The sequence below is a fragment of the Pecten maximus genome, chromosome 9 (assembly GCF_902652985.1).
Source record: "Pecten maximus chromosome 9, xPecMax1.1, whole genome shotgun sequence".
Lineage (NCBI taxonomy): Eukaryota > Metazoa > Mollusca > Bivalvia > Pectinida > Pectinidae > Pecten > Pecten maximus.
In genome coordinates this window covers 16,287,769-16,304,467 of record NC_047023.1, presented here as the reverse complement: position 1 = coordinate 16,304,467, position 16,699 = coordinate 16,287,769, and the positions used below count along the sequence as shown (strand labels likewise).

The window sequence follows — 16,699 nt, the reverse complement described above, 5'->3', positions numbered from 1 at the left end:
AACAATAGTTTTCGCGTATGATTAGATTTTCTTGTTCATCAGTCAAGAAAGAAGCGTCAAGGTCGCACTTAACCATTTTTGAGAGTTATTACAGGGAATTGGATAAACATTTTCTCAACAGGGGTTTGGGACCACGTGTTACGAATATCAGGGGTTTGGGCCAACATGCTATGAATATCAGGGGTTTGGGCCCACATATTATGAATTGCTGGTAAATAAACTTAGACTTTTAGATGCAGGGGCTGAATCAATGATGAAGAAAACCTTGAATCTCGTTAACATGATTGAAAATGATATAACAACAATTTCTGAGTTCAGCCAAATAACCTTTATGATCCAATCTGGTATAAAAGATTTTGTCTTACATTAATTTCATGCTTAATGATTATGATTTTCAATCCAATCAATTTTACCATGGATAGCAAGCAACTTATGAGATCAAGAGATTTGCTTCAAATTCATACCTCTCAGCACAAAATATTCTTTGAATCCTAAACCTGAAGTTCAGACTTTATTATAAAGATTAAGCTTGATTGATTGTATCATAGATTCAACTAAGTTCAGCATGAAAGTGTACAGATGTAGTAGCTAAGAGTAAGTTGATATTTTGATATTGTTTGGATATTACCAGTATTCAGATGTTAAGATGACCGGCAAAGCTTTGGTGTAGGAAAGACGGATAATAATATTGAGGAAAAATATGGAAATATTTGAGGAAAATTGGTGTTTATCGTATAGAAGGCATGTGTTGAACATGTGATGAAGAAAAACATGACAGTCAACTTTTAGATGATACCTGTGATTACTTATGTTTTAATTTCTGAGTTCAACACATTCATGTCTAGCTGATGTAGTGAATGTATAGGATGCTGAAGACTGGTGTATTTCTTGGGGTTGCAGTGATGTGTAAAGGTTTTGCTGTTATGTACTAGATATATCATGAGCCTCTCAATAGATTTGGTATTATTCACAACACATAAGTTCAAATCCTGATCACATTTGGGTGGGCATCTGTGAGAATTAAATGGTCATATATGTCATACTTTGCCATATTTACACCATAGTATTGTAACATTAATTTTTGTGTATGATTAGATTTTCATGTTCATCGGTCAAGAAGAAAGGGTCAAAGGTTGCACTTAACCATTTTTTAGTGTAATTACAGGGAATCGGATTAACATTTTCTCAACAGGGGTTTGGGACCACATGTTATGAATATCAGGGGTTTGGGCCAACATGTTATGAATCGCTGGTTAATTAACTTAGTATTTTAGATGCAGGGGCTGAATCAATGATGAACAAAACCTTGAATCTCGTTAACATGATTGAAAATGATATAACAGCAATTTCTGAGTTCAGCCAAATAACATTTATGATCCATTCTGGTATAAAAGATTTTGTCTTACATTGATTTCGTGCTTAATGATTATGATTTTCAATCCCATCAATTTCATCATGGATAGCAAGCAAGTTATTAGATCAAGAATATCAGCAAAAATTACTGACATCATAAAGATAGATGATTATGGAGGATGGAAACTAGTTGTTGAATCTGTGATGAAGAAAAACATGACAGTCAAATTTGAATGATAGCTGTGATTACTTATGTTTTAATTTCTGAGTTCAACACCTTTGTTTTCAGATTGTTTTTGTATATAATTGTAGATTGACGTATTATTTTATGCTAGGGAATAGTTGGAAGTGATCATGTAACTTAGGAATACTTGAAGTGATTCAGCTGGAAGGCAGTTGTTACCTTTACATTGTGTTAAAATAGATAGATGTGTAAATTTGATTACATGGCATTCAATACATAAGGCAAGCAACACTTTTAAGTCTGACAGTTAAATGACAGTAGAATGTTGCCGACACTATGATGAAATATTTGTCTCGTTCGTATGAGATTCATTCTTGATTACATAACTTTTTCTGAGGTCGGCACAATCTTTTCTTCAACAAGAGATCATTGTACATGGATACATGCTTATGACAAGTGTTAAATTTAGTTGTTGTGGTTATATGTTTGTAATGAAAACATCATAATCACAACATTATGTTTTAATTTCTGAGTTCAACACCTTCGTATTCAGATTGTTATAATATAGAAATGCTTTGAGTTAATAAGTAATGCAGGTCCCAGACCAGATCAGAGCTGCATGCCATATCTAGTTTTTCAATTTGTCTATCATCATTTTTTGTGTATCCAGGGTTTTATCAGAATCCATATATAGCTATGTCAAAATGAATATTGCTGGTTGTTAATAAGTAAGGCCTGAAATTTTGGATGATCGCTGTGATAACTTTGTTTTAATTACTGAGATCAGCACCTTGGGTGTGTGGTTTTGATGTTGTGAAAAGTATTGCGTCAGATTTATACCTCTCAGCACAAATGTTCTTTCAATCGTAAACCTGAAGTACAGACTTCATTATGAAGATTAAACTTGATTGATTGTATCATAGATTCAACTAAAAATTGATTGTATCATAGATTCAACTAAGTTCAGCATGAAAGTGTACAGATGTAGTAGCTAAGAGTAAGTTGATATTGGATATTTTGATATTTTTGTGGATATTACGGTATTCAGATGTTAAGATGATAGGCAAAGCTTTGGTGTAGGAAAGACGGATAATATATGGAAATATTTTAGGAAAATTGGTGTTTATCGTATAGAAGGAATGTGTTAAACGTGTGATGAAGAAAAACATGACAGTCAACTTTTGGATGATACCTGTGATTACTTATGTTTTAATTTCTGAGTTCAACACATTCATGTCTAGCTGATGTAGTGAATGTATAGGATGCTGAAGACTGGTGTATTTCTTGGGGTTGCGGTGATGTGTAAAGGTTTTGCTGTTATGTACTAGATATATCATGAGCCTCTCATGTAGATTTTGTATTATTCACAACACATAAGTTCAAATGCTGATTACACTTGGGTGGGCATCTGTCAGAATTAAAGGGTCATTTGTCATACTTTGCCATATTCACACCATGGTATTATAACATTAATTTTTGCGTATGATTAGATTTTTCATGTTCATCAGTCAAGAAAGAAGCATCAAAGGTCGCACTTAACCATTTTTGAGAGTTATTACAGGGAATCAGATTAACATTTTCTCAACAGGGGTTTGGGACCACATGTTATGAATATCAGGAGTTTGGGCCTACATGTTATGAATCGCTGGTTAATTAACTTAGGCTTTTAGATGCAGGGGCTGAATCAATGATGAACAAAACCTTGAATCTCGTTAACATGATTGAAAATGATATAACAGCGATTTCTGAGTTCAGCCAAATAACCTTTATGATCCATTCTGGTATAAAAGATTTTGTCTTACATTGATTTCATGCTTAATGATTATGATTTTCAATCCCATCAATTTCATCAAGAATATCAGCAAAAATTACTGACATCATAAAGATAGATGATTATGGAGGATGGAAACTAGTTGTTGAATCTGTGATGAAGAAAAACATGACAGTCAAATTTGAATGATAGCTGTGATTACTTATGTTTTAATTTCTGAGTTCAACACCTTTGTTTTCAGATTGTTTTTGTTTATATTTGTAGATTGACATATTGTTTTATGTTTTTGTATATAATTGTAGATCGACGTATTGTTTTATGCTAGGGAATAGTTGGAAGTGATCATGTAACTTAGGAATACTTGAAGTGATTCAGCTGGAAGGCAGTTGTTTCCTTTACAATGTGTTAAAATACCGTAGATAGTTGTGTAAATTTGATTACATGGCATTCAACACATTAGGCATGCAACACTTAAGTCTCTGAAAGACTTAAGTTCAAGGATAGTTCAGAATTTGGTACAAATGTTGCCCACACAATGATGAAATATTTGTCTCGTTCGTATGAGATTCATTCTTGATTACATAACTTTTTCTGAGGTCGGCACAATCTTTTCTTCAACAAGAGATCGTTGTACATGGATACATACTTATGACAAGTGTTCAGTTTAGTTGTTGTGGTTATATGTTTGTAATGAAAACATCATGATCACAACATTATGTTTTAATTTCTGAGTTCAACACCCTAGTATTCAGATTGTTATTATATAGAAATGCTTTGAGTTAATAAGTAATGCAGGTCCCGGGGCCAGACCAGATCAGGGCTGCATGCCATATCTAGTTTTTCAATTTGTCTATCATCATTTTTTGTATATCCAGGGTTTTATCAGAATCCCTATGTCAAAATAAATATTGCTGGTTGTTATTAAGTAAGGCCTGAAATTTTGGATGATCGCTGTGATAACTTTGTTTTAATTACTGAGATCAGCACCTTGGGTGTGTGGTTTTGATGTGAAAAGTATTGCGTCAGATTTATACCTCTCAGCACAAATGTTCTTTCAATCGTAAACCTGGAGTACAGACTTCATTATGAAGATTAAACTTGATTGTTTGTATCATAGATTCAACTAAAAATTGATTGTATCATAGATTCAACTAAGTTCAGCATGAAAGTGTACAGATGTAGTAGCTAAGGGTAAGTTGATATTGGATATTTTGATATTTTTGTGGATATTACGGTATTCAGATGTTAAGATGATAGGCAAAGCTTTGGTGTAGGAAAGACGGATAATATATGGAAATATTTTAGGAAAATTGGTGTTTATCGTATAGAAGGAATGTGTTAAACGTGTGATGAAGAAAAACATGACAGTCAACTTTTGGATGATACCTGTGATTACTCATGTTTTAATTTCTGAGTTCAACACATTTATGTCTAGCTGATGTAGTGAATGTATAGGATGCTGAAGACTGGTGTATTTCTTGGGGTTGCAGTGATGTGTAAAGGTTTTGCTGTTATGTACTAGATATATCATGAGCCTCTCAATAGATTTGGTATTATTCACAACACATAAGTTCAAATGCTGATTACACTTGGGTGGGCATCTGTCAGAATTAAAGGGTCATTTGTCATACTTTGCCATATTCACACCATGGTATTATAACATTAATTTTTGCGTATGATTAGATTTTTCATGTTCATCAGTCAAGAAAGAAGCATCAAAGGTCGCACTTAACCATTTTTGAGAGTTATTACAGGGAATCGGATTAACATTTTCTCAACAGGGGTTTGGGACCACATGTTATGAATATCAGGGGTTTGGGCCAACATGTTATGAATCGCTGGTTAATTAACTTAGGCTTTTAGATGCAGGGGCTGAATCAATGATGAACAAAACCTTGAATCTCGTTAACATGATTGAAAATGATATAACAGCAATTTCTGAGTTCAGCCAAATAACCTTTATGATCCATTCTGGTATAAAAGATTTTGTCTTACATTGATTTCATGCTTAATGATTATGATTTTCAATCCCATCAATTTCATCATGGATAGCAAGCAAGTTATGAGATCAAGAATATCAGCAAAAATTACTGACATCATAAAGATAAATGATTATGGAGGATGGAAACTAGTTGTTGAATCTGTGATGAAGAAAAACATGAGATGATTATGGAGGATGGAAACTAGTTGTTGAATCTGTGATGAAGAAAAACATGACAGTCAAATTTGAATGATAGCTGTGATTACTTATGTTTTAATTTCTGAGTTCAACACCTTTGTTTTCAGATTGCTTTTGTATATAATTGTACATTGACGTATTGTTTTATGCTAGGGAATAATTGGAAGTGATCATGTAGCTTAGGAATACTTGAAGTGATTCAGCTGGAAGGCAGTTGTTTCCTTTACAATGTGTTAAAATAGATAGTTGTGTAAATTTGATTACATGGCATTCAATACATAAGGCATGCAATACTTAAGTTTCTGAAAGACTTAAGTTCAAGGATAGTAAAGAATTCGGTACAAATGTTGCTGACACAATGATGAAATATTTGTCTCGTTCGTATGAGATTCATTCTGGATTACATAACTTTTTCTGAGGTCGGCACAATCTTTTCTTCAACAAGAGATCATTGTACATGGATACCTGCTTATTACAAGTATTAAATTTAGTTGTTGTGGTTATGTTTGTAATGAAAACATCATGATCACAACATTGTTTTAATTTCTGAGTTCAACACATTCATGTCTAGCTGATGTAGTGAATGTATAGGATGCTGAAGACTGGTGTATTTCTTGGGGTTGCGGTGATGTGTAAAGGTTTTGCTGTTATGTACTAGATATATCATGAGCTTCTCAATAGATTTTGTATTATTCACAACACATAAGTTCAAATCCTGATAACATTTGGGTGGGCATCTGTCAGAATTAAAGGGTCATATATGTCATACTTTGCCATATTTACACCATAGTATTGTAACATTAATTTTTGTGTATGATTAGATTTTCTTGTTGATCAGTCATGAAAGAAGCATCAAAGGTCGCACTTAACCATTTTTGAGAGTTATTACAGGGAATCGGATTAACATTTTCTCAACAGGGGTTTGGGACCACATGTTACGAATATCAGGGGTTTGGGCCAACATGTTATGAATCGCTGGTTAATTAACTTAGGCTTTTAGATGCAGGGGCTGAATCAATGATGAACAAAACCTTGAATCTCGTTAACATGATTGAAAATGATATAACAGCAATTTCTGAGTTCAGCCAAATAACCTTTATGATCCATTCTGGTATAAAAGATTTTGTCTTACATTGATTTCATGCTTAATGATTATGATTTTCAATCCCATCAATTTCATCATGGATAGCAAGCAAGTTATGAGATCAAGAATATCAGCAAAAATTACTGACATCATAAAGATAAATGATTATGGAGGATGGAAACTAGTTGTTGAATCTGTGATGAAGAAAAACATGAGATGATTATGGAGGATGGAAACTAGTTGTTGAATCTGTGATGAAGAAAAACATGACAGTCAAATTTGAATGATAGCTGTGATTACTTATGTTTTAATTTCTGAGTTCATCACCTTTGTTTTCAGATTGTTATTGTTCTAAGCTTGGGAATAGTTGGAAGTTGTAAAAGTAATTATGTAACTTAAGAATACTTGAAGCGATTCAGCTGGAAGGCAGTTGTTGCCTTTACATTGTGTTAAAATAGATAGATGTGTAAATTTGATTACATGGCATTCAACACATTAGGCATTCAATACTTAAGTCTGACAGTTAAATGACAGTAGAATGTTGCCGACACAATGATGAAATATTTGTCTCGTTCGTATGAGATTCATTCTTGATTACATAACTTTTTCTGAGGTCGGCACAATCTTTTCTTCAACAAGAGATCATTGTACATGGATACATGCATATGACAAGTGTTCAGTTTAGTTTGTTGGGGTTATGATATATTTGTAATGAAAACATCATGAAAAGTGGGGGGAAAAATTGTAATGAAAACCTTTGGCATGTGATGAAGAAAAACATGACAGTCAACTTTTGGATGAAAGCTGTGATTACTTATGTTTTAATTTCTGAGTTCAGCACATCGGTTAAACAAAGACTGGTGATTAAAGAATACCATCATGTTAAAAATTTTTCGGTTGAAGTAAATAAATAGTTGAGGACTTTCTTGTTTGAAAGACGAGGAAGTTTGACTCAGCAGAAATGGCTGAAATGATTGCAATGTTTTCAAAACAACAAGTTGAGGCATTTGATTACAGCAGAGTTGTTTCCCCTTACAAACTTTGTTTGAAAGTGTTATTTTCATTCAATGATACCCAAAGCAAGATCAGATCCAAATGACAACATTGCTCTGTCAGAAAGATATAGAATCTTTGATGAATATTGTTGCTGACACAATGATGAAATATATGTCTCGTTCGTATGATTTATTCTTGATTACATACTTATTTTCTTTCTGAGGTCAGCACAAGTTTGTCTGAAAAAAGAAGTCATGCTCCTGGTGGCAGTCACATTTACAGCTTGTCATAATTCAATCCATATCTAGTAATGAAGATGTCCATCTGTCTGTCTCCACATCTTGTTTTCAAGAGTTTTATCTGAATCACGGGGGGTCTCCACATCTTGTTTTCGAGAGTTTAATCTGAATCACGGGGGATATGTTGCCTGTTATAAGATATACACGTCATACAAGCTCTGGGGCTCATGCTGATCTTTTAGGGATGAATACTTTGATATGATTTCTAAAATTTTGAATACAAAAGCATGACAACTGGTGCAGAACAGTGATGATATTTTGACTAACATACATTGATAATACATGATTTTAAGTGGTATTTCTGAGTTCTGCAGTCTTGATAACTGTGAAGTTAGTAAGAGGAAGTATTTAAATTGAATTTCATATATTTTACAAATCAAAGCTGTTTAATTTCAAAATAGTGCAAAGAGCTGTTTTTGACATTCTTAAAGATTGATATTAAAATCTTATCTTTGTATATATTGAACATACATTCTTCCTCAGCTTGTTATTAGAGGCAATCTATGTCCGCAGATCTGTAAACTTGTCAATTGCACAGGTGTTCTTAAGAAGCTTCTGTCTGTTATTTCAATGTTATTTCAACTGCATCAACTGGTGTTCATTAACACTTCTGTAGAAAATGTTGCAGATGGTTTTGTGTAAAAGTTGAAATTTAGATGATAACTAAATCTGTCTTGAGCCTTTTGAAACTGACAATGCCAGCTTTGAAACATTGTCAGTTTGTCATGTTCCTGGTGGAAGTATCATTTACAGCTAGTCATAATTCAATCCATTCTGTAATATATGTCCTCACATCAGGTGGGGGCCATATGAAAATGGTCTGCAGGTAGGAAAGAATGAGTGTCAGCAGGGAAGAATGTTCAGATGAAAAGCAATGAAATTTGTAAACGTGTTGAATTGATGATGAAGAAAAACATGACAGTCAACTTTTGGATGAAAGCTGTGATTACTTATGTTTTAATTTCTGAATTCAACACATTGGTTTGATGTAGGCTGGTGATCATGTTCAAAATTTTCGGTTTGAGTAAATAGTTAAGAAGGTTTTGTTAGAAAGATGGGGAAGTTTGATGCAGAAGAGATGAGGAAGTTTGATGCAGAAGAGTTAGGAATGGTTGAAATGCTTGCAAATTTTCCAAAACTAAGATTTGAGGCATTTGATTACTGCAGAGTTGTATCCCCTTGTACATTTCGTTTGAAAGTGTTTTCATTCAATAATATCCAAAGCAACATCTGATCCAAATGACATCATTGCTCTGTCAGAAAGATATAGAATCTTGGATGAATATTGTTGCTGACACAATGATGAAATATATGTCTCGTTCGTATGATTCATTAATGATTACATAAAATTGTTCTGAGGTCAGCACAATGTTGTCTGAAACAAGAAATCGAGCTCCTGCTGGAAGAAGCAATTCCAGCCAGTTATAATTCAATCCATTCTGTAATATATGTCCTCATAACAGCCGGTGTCATACGAAAATGGTTTGCAGTTAGGAAAGCATGAGCGTCAGTTGGAAAAGAAGAACTTAACTGATGTTCAGATTAAAAACAATGAATTTTCCAAGCATGGGTGTTGAATTAATGATGAAGAAAAACATGACAGTAAATTTAGATGAAACCTGTGATTACTTATGTTTTAATTTCTGAGTTCAACACATTGGTAGGAAGCAGACTTGCTTGATTTTGTATGGGATTAAGGATTACCATTGTATTTAATGTTTTGTATGGAAAAATCAGGAAGTTTGACTGGAATGTTAGGATTGGCTAAAATGATTGCAGAAGCCAATTCATCCAAAATCAATATTTTGGATATTTCTTTAAAGTTAATACAGGTTTTTGTGTCCTTACAATTCAGTGATATTGAATAAATCGGATGTGCATGGAAAGTCAGAAAGTTAAAGTACTATAAAAATAATATGTGATTAATGGTGCTAACACAATGATGAAATATATGTCTCGTTCGTATGAGTAATTCTTGATTACATAACTTTTTCTGAGGTTAGCACAAGTTTGTCCAAATTGAGAATTTATATTTAAACAGGATTTCTTTTCCATTCTGTGATTTCCCTTGCTACTGCATTGGTGATATAGATGATAATAAGAGGGAAATTTTGTGAAACAATATATAGGCCTATATGACTTTAAATTTGAACAATAGCTGTGATTAATTTGTTTAATTACCAAGATCAACACCTTTAGCCTGGTCAATGAAAATCTCGCAACGGAATCTGAATGTGTCTGAAATGAATTTACCTTAGGTGCTCTTGATTTACACCATACCTGTTTACCAATGTATTGGGGGGGGGGGCTGCAAAATTTCGCAAATGAGTTCAGCCAAATAACCTTTATGATCCAATCTGGTATAAAAGATTTTGTCTAACATTAATTTCATGCTTAATGATTATGATTTTGAATCCCATCAATTTTATCATGAGTAGCAAAGCAACTTAATGAGATCATGATTATCGGCAAAAAAATTACTGACATCGTAAAGATGGAAACTAGTTGTTGAATCTGTGATGAAGAAAAACATGACAGTCAAATTTGAATGATAGCTGTGATTACTTATGTTTTAATTTCTGAGTTCAACACCTTTGTTTTCAGATTGTTATTGTTCTAAGCTTGGGAATAGTTGGAAGTTGTAAAAGTAATTATGTAACTTAAGAATACTTGAAGCCATTCAGCTGGAAGGCAGTTGTTTCCTTTACAATGTGTTAAAATAGATAGATGTGTAAATTTGATTACATGGCATTCAACACATTAGGCATGCAATACTCAAGTCTGACAGTTAAATGATCAATGGTCAATGAAAATCTCGCAACGGAATCTGAATGTGTCTGAAATGAATTTACCTTAGGTGCTCTTCATTTACACCATACCTGTTTACCAATGTATTGGGGGGCTGCAAACAGATTGAACTATATTTAGATATTTATTACAGGTGCTGAATCTGTGATGAAGTTAACATTGAATCTCGTTAACATGATTAAACATGATATGATATTCATTTCTGAGTTCAGCTCATTCTGTGATTACAGACCATAAGAGTTGTCTGAAGAATTCAGCGATTTTGATAATAACATGCTCTTGGTACTTGCTGAAACACTGGGGAAAAATTCTTTAAGAAGATTGATTTTCATACCCGAGCTGTTTCTGATGTCATTAGGTCAGAATGGATTGCTCTTGGCGAAGAAGTGAACTAGTGGTAGGGCTATGTGGTAACTTGGCGAGATGATTCTAGACCAGGTACAGAAGAAATATTGAAATAAACTTAACATGACAGTGGAACATAAAAGTTGACAAATATTCCCTTTTCTAGCCTGTCTTTCCTACAGAAAACATTGATGAATAAGAACAAAATAATAAATTCTGGATGTACATATTCATTTTGATACATGTGAATTTAGGCCATCTTTGGAAATCTGTGCTTCTGCTGCTAATTGTCTTGATTTGGGATATTGATACATTTGTAGAGCATTGTTCTGTTCGATAATATTTGTTGTATTATGTTGACAGAGTATTGAATTTTAGACCAGACAAATCACATTTGCAGATGAAAAATAATCCTAACTGGTATAAATAAGATACCTCCTAGAGAGGGTTTCAATCAAGTGTTGAAACAATGATGAAGAAAAACATGACAGTCTAATTTGGATGACATCTCTGATTACCTATGTTTTAATTTCTGAGTTCAACACTTCGAACCTGCTACATAACAAACAAACAAAATGGCATAGGCATTCTTGGCTCCCCTTAGCTTTAATTGGCATCTATATATGTCTTTGGAACAGCATTAGAATGTTTTCTGTAGTCTAATGTAGTACATGTAATGCTTTTTTTTATAACAAGCTGTAAACAAAGAGTTTGGAGAAGGAACATTAATTTTATAATCTTGGGTATGACATTTTTGATGAGTCTTTTAATGAGACTTCATTCAGGGTTACCAATATCAACAGGTTACTGGAAGTACTTGTCATGCACCAGCACATCCCCTTGGAAGAAAATGTGAACAATTTTGTAAGAGAAAAATTATTACAAAGAAATCAAATTGCACAAATCAACACCTAGCTTCATTCCACAGGACTAGCTTGGGGAATTTTTATATTGTATTGTTAAATTTATGACAATTTCAATGCCACATGGTGTAAACATTGATGAGTGCATTTGATTGTGATGCCATTCATTGAAATCCTTACTGGAACATTCAGAATGAAAATGACTATATTCTGCTATGTATATATATGACAGTGTTGTGGCATTATTGAAGAAAATTTTACAGTTTATTGTTTTTTGAAATTTGAGTGTGTCTAATGACATTAGATCAACCAGAATTTGATTTTGGTGTACAACATAGCCCTTTATTTCAAAATGCTTTACATACAAAAAGTCTTGTTTGTAAATTCTATAATGATGAACAATATTTAAATGTAGAGTTGCTTTCTTCAAAATTGATGCATTTAATATAGGAGCTTTTAAAGATTCATTGATAAAAGGTAGCAGACTGCAATTAAATTACCAATTGTGAATTTCAAATTATTTCTTTTATCATTTCAGGCATTTGACAAACAAGGATTCCATGCAGGAACACCACCCCCATTCAATTTACCCCTAGCGACGGGTACACAGGCTGGACCACTAGGGGCCCCCACAACTCCCTATGGTGCTGCCCCCTTCATGAACGTACCAATGATGCCCCCACATAACCAGATGCTCCATCCCAACATGCAGCAGGTGAGTTGGAATAGTGACAGCCTTCATGAATAGATAACTGATTTTCCTTGGAATCGGATAGTGCTTCATTTATCATGAGTTACTGGTAGACTAAGCGACTTAAATTTCCAGGGACTATATATTTGGATTATAGTACTTCTTATGAAGATTTACTGTAACAGGCCCAAGTTTCTTTTGTATCTTAAAGTTTTCTATAGGAAAGTATTATTGGATATGATAACATTTTAAGTTAAGGAATTTCCCTAGATTAAGTAATTAAGGAGTAGACAAAAAAAAGCATCCATACTGTGACTACAGTAAACTGCTTGTCATATCAGGTGATGCAAAATTAATCTGTACAACTCTTACCACCTGGTTCTGTAGTCTGGTGGTAGTCAGGAGACAGACAATATAATGCTAGCTAAACTGTTAACTTAAACATGGTGTCTACTCCAACCTGTTTCCTTCTTCCTCTCTAACCTGACAACGAATGGCAGCATTAATCTCAAACTTGGTAATGGTGCTCTCAGATGGAAAAGGAACAACCATACTGAGTTCAGGTTTAGGTTGTCGATAGATACAATCACTCTTAAAACAGGAATTTTCTTGTGTGTATGAGTATCAAATTTTGACATAATCAAAACAGTACAAAATTTGGGATTTCAAATATAATACAGCTTCATTAGTCTAAATCTGAGCCAGATTTTGCAAATCAGTTCCTAAAGGTGTTGTGGGATGCTTTATTTAAAAACCGTTATCGTTACAAATATTTTAATTACCGTAAATATTCGGGTATAGTGCGCACTCGCGTATAGTGCGCAGGTACGTTTTTGAGGTTCATTTTCAAAAAAACAAAAAAAATGAACAATTTTTTTTTTCAATATTCAACTGAGCGGTAGATGAATTCTAAAGCATAAGATGATAGGAATTTGTTACTTATGAAAGCTTATTTACCACATTTAATTGGAATCACCGGTCAGATTTGACACATTGGATTGACAGGTTGTTTACATTATACCGCGACAGGCCTAGTCAGCTTGCAAATTGTAGCGGTCCCATCTACGCTGTTGTACAAACAAAATAATTACTAGTAATCCTACCCTCAATTACCTTATGATTTTCATGCAGGTATGATCTCTTGTGGTATCTGTCCACGAATATACAAAGCTAATTAAGCTCAATTATAAAAAGATTGACAGGTAAGCTGACTGCTACGTAATGTAACACAGGCCGCCATTTTGTATACAGTACGGAAACAAGTCTGCTGTCGTCGTGCTAGTCACACCTTTTTTGTCAATGAATTAACATGTGTAATGGATAAATCTACAGTGCAGACGATAAATAAGAGTACCCCGGTCGTTTTCACAGTCGAAACGTATTTTATATGGCCAGTTGGTCAGTGACTGCCGCACGAGATCAAGGCATTAGTGTTACCCTTGCCTAATTGGGGGCCTAATTGCGCATGCGTGCTGTTACAGCTTCCGTAAATAAACAAGTTGAACGTTATCAGTTTCTGGCAGCACTCTGGATTTATGAGATGATTAATTTAGAAGTATGAAATAACTAAGTACTGCTATATCATTTCAAGTTTTGTTTGATGATAATTGAGATGTAATACATCGTTTTGGACCTGAATACGGGAACATGCTCAAGTGAGATCGTATGTGTACGGAACGTGTGGCTCACGATCGACTTTGATAAATCCACGTAATTGCTGATAAATACACAATTTCAAGGAATTAAACATCAAAATAACTATTCATTTCTTTGATTATTTGTTAACTATTACTTTCTAAATGCTTTATATGTGTTATACATATATATAAGTATTAAATCAATCCTGCTGTGAAAGGAAACGATCACAAATCTCAGTCAAATCACATTCATTCTGACTGGGAAAAGGCTTGTACTTGCGTATAGTGCGCAGGGGTCTTTTTCACTTGTCAATTTTTAAAAAAAAAGTGCGCACTATACGCGAATATTTACGGTAGTCGTTATTTTTAAATGTTGATATATATATAGACTTTGAGTTTGATGATAGGACATCACACATTTATCATGGAGACTGAAGCTCTTTGTCATTTGTCAATAAATCTTCTAGGTTTGCTGATGCAATGATGAAATAAATAGTCTCGTTCGTATGATGAACATTGATTTCACCAAACTATTTCTGAGGTCAGCACGTTAAGGCCATAGCCTATATATATAATAATTTGTACCCACATTTAACTTGTCTACTTTAACTATAATATCAGTTTTGCACAAATGTAGATTAATGTGTGGTGCCAAAGACCACATTGTCTATCTGCTTACATGGTTGTCTTTGATTATAGACTCCAATCTTGCTATAACTAAAATATTACATAATCATAATAGGTTTAAAAACAAGGTACAGTTATAGTTACAATGAATTACACTTTTAGTAATTTTGTTACTTATCAGTATTAAAACTTCAATGTTGTAGTTTTCACAATTTTACCTTTTACTATTTCAGCAGGATTCCACAACTGGGTCATCGCGAGGCTCTCATGTACACAGTCAGCAAAACAGCACCCAGGCAAAGGCCGGTGGTGCCAAGGCATACGCAAACTCCAACTGGAACTACTAGACAGCTGCTGGAGACTCGAGGTTACTCGGGAGTCAGCGCTGGAACAGGCAGACTGCTGTCACATGGAATAGGGAGGCCACCACTGCTGGTGTTTAATGATGGTTACCAAAAATCTTCTGTTTGTTTGTAGCGAGAAATTTTGAATCTTGTGTATCTTTCTAGTGTTGGTATATTTTAAACATTGATACTAGAATCCCAATTTATGAAATGCTGTTCTGCGGTTGTACATGGCTTTTGAGATGTGTGTGTGTGTTTGTGTCAGCTTTGTAGATTTACCTATGTCAGTCTAGATCATCCTGAGCTCAGCCTACAGAACAATGTACACAGCAATCGTCTAAAGCTTCTCTCCTAGGGGTTGTATGTATGTGTTAGTAATGTATGAAAACATAAAAATATGTATTGGGGCTTGTCTGTAAGATCACTCTTATCAAGTTTAAAAAAACAAAAAAATGGTTTCCTGTAGGAAACGGACAAATGTAGAGGAATTTTGTTGCAGAAGTTCCTCACTGTAGATTCCTAGAAAGGGGATTTGAATAGAAAACATTAATCAAAGATGGTGCCTTACAAAGCGATAACAGAATGCTCACCTGAAGGTGATGCTTTATCAGGTCAAGTGGACTTGATGGACCCTTGCCAAAGTCAATATGAAGGACCACGTTTAAGTAGGTCCACATTATTGAGTCTATTTTCCTTCCTTATCCATTTAATATTTTTCCAAATCATGTTTTATTCAGATGTAAATAACCCATTCAAAGCATTATGTTTAATAGCTTAATATACATTAATGTGTATATATAAATTTGGACGGGGTCCATCAGCTTCACGGGACTATTAAGAATGATGAAATATCAAAAAGAACTGAATTCTAGGAAAGGTATCAAAGGGTCACGTCAACGTTTAGTTTTGTGTATCACCTTAATTTGATTTATTTAAATGTGTGCTCACAAAAAAAAGATTTGTTTTTCATTATTAATATTATGATCATTGTGTCCTTTGGTCTTACCTGTGTTGAGTATATTATGATTATTATTATTATTGTTATTATGAATAATTCGTAGTAAATGTGCATGTGTACAAATTCATTGAACATTAGTCGAAGAAATTCCAGATTTTTTTTTGTCCTGGTGAATAGAATATTGTAGAGTTTCTGAAGATTTTGTATTGTAAATATATAAATATATATATCTTTATCATCAAGTATGTTCAGAGGAATTTGCCTTTTTTTTTTTAACTGGAGCCATTAAGTAATGTACATTTCCTATTGTGCTCATAATAATAAAAAAATGAATGAAATATTGAATTAATTGCTTCTGTTTTTTATGTGGTTTTGTCCTGGCTGAAATAACTTCTGTGGAAAATTTTAGATTGGTTCAGTCGAGCATTGTTGTGCATACTTTTGTTGACATACCAGCTTTTCAGGATACGATGCAGGCTACAAGAACACCATGGAAATTTATTAATCCTTAAATCATGTAATGATTAAAAAATATGCAGAAGAGGATTGAACTAGGACAA

The 16,699-nt window shown here is 33.7% G+C and overlaps 1 protein-coding gene across 6 annotated transcripts in view; it reads left to right on the top strand.

Annotated features, from left to right (window-relative positions):
- Positions 1 to 16,484, top strand: part of LOC117335125 (ubiquitin-associated protein 2-like) — a 39,378-nt gene extending 22,894 nt beyond the window's left edge. For 3 of the 6 annotated variants that reach the window (XM_033895053.1, XM_033895051.1, XM_033895054.1), the window contains 2 exons: positions 12,421 to 12,597; positions 15,071 to 15,626. In XM_033895053.1, coding sequence (XP_033750944.1) covers positions 12,421 to 12,597; positions 15,071 to 15,184 — 291 coding nt within the window. In that variant the 3' untranslated portion in view covers positions 15,185 to 15,626. Of the gene's footprint in view, positions 1 to 12,420; positions 12,598 to 15,070 lie in introns of all 6 variants that reach the window. The other 3 variants (XM_033895052.1, XM_033895055.1, XM_033895050.1) reach the window with 3 other exon arrangements.
- Positions 16,485 to 16,699: the final 215 nt, after the last annotated feature.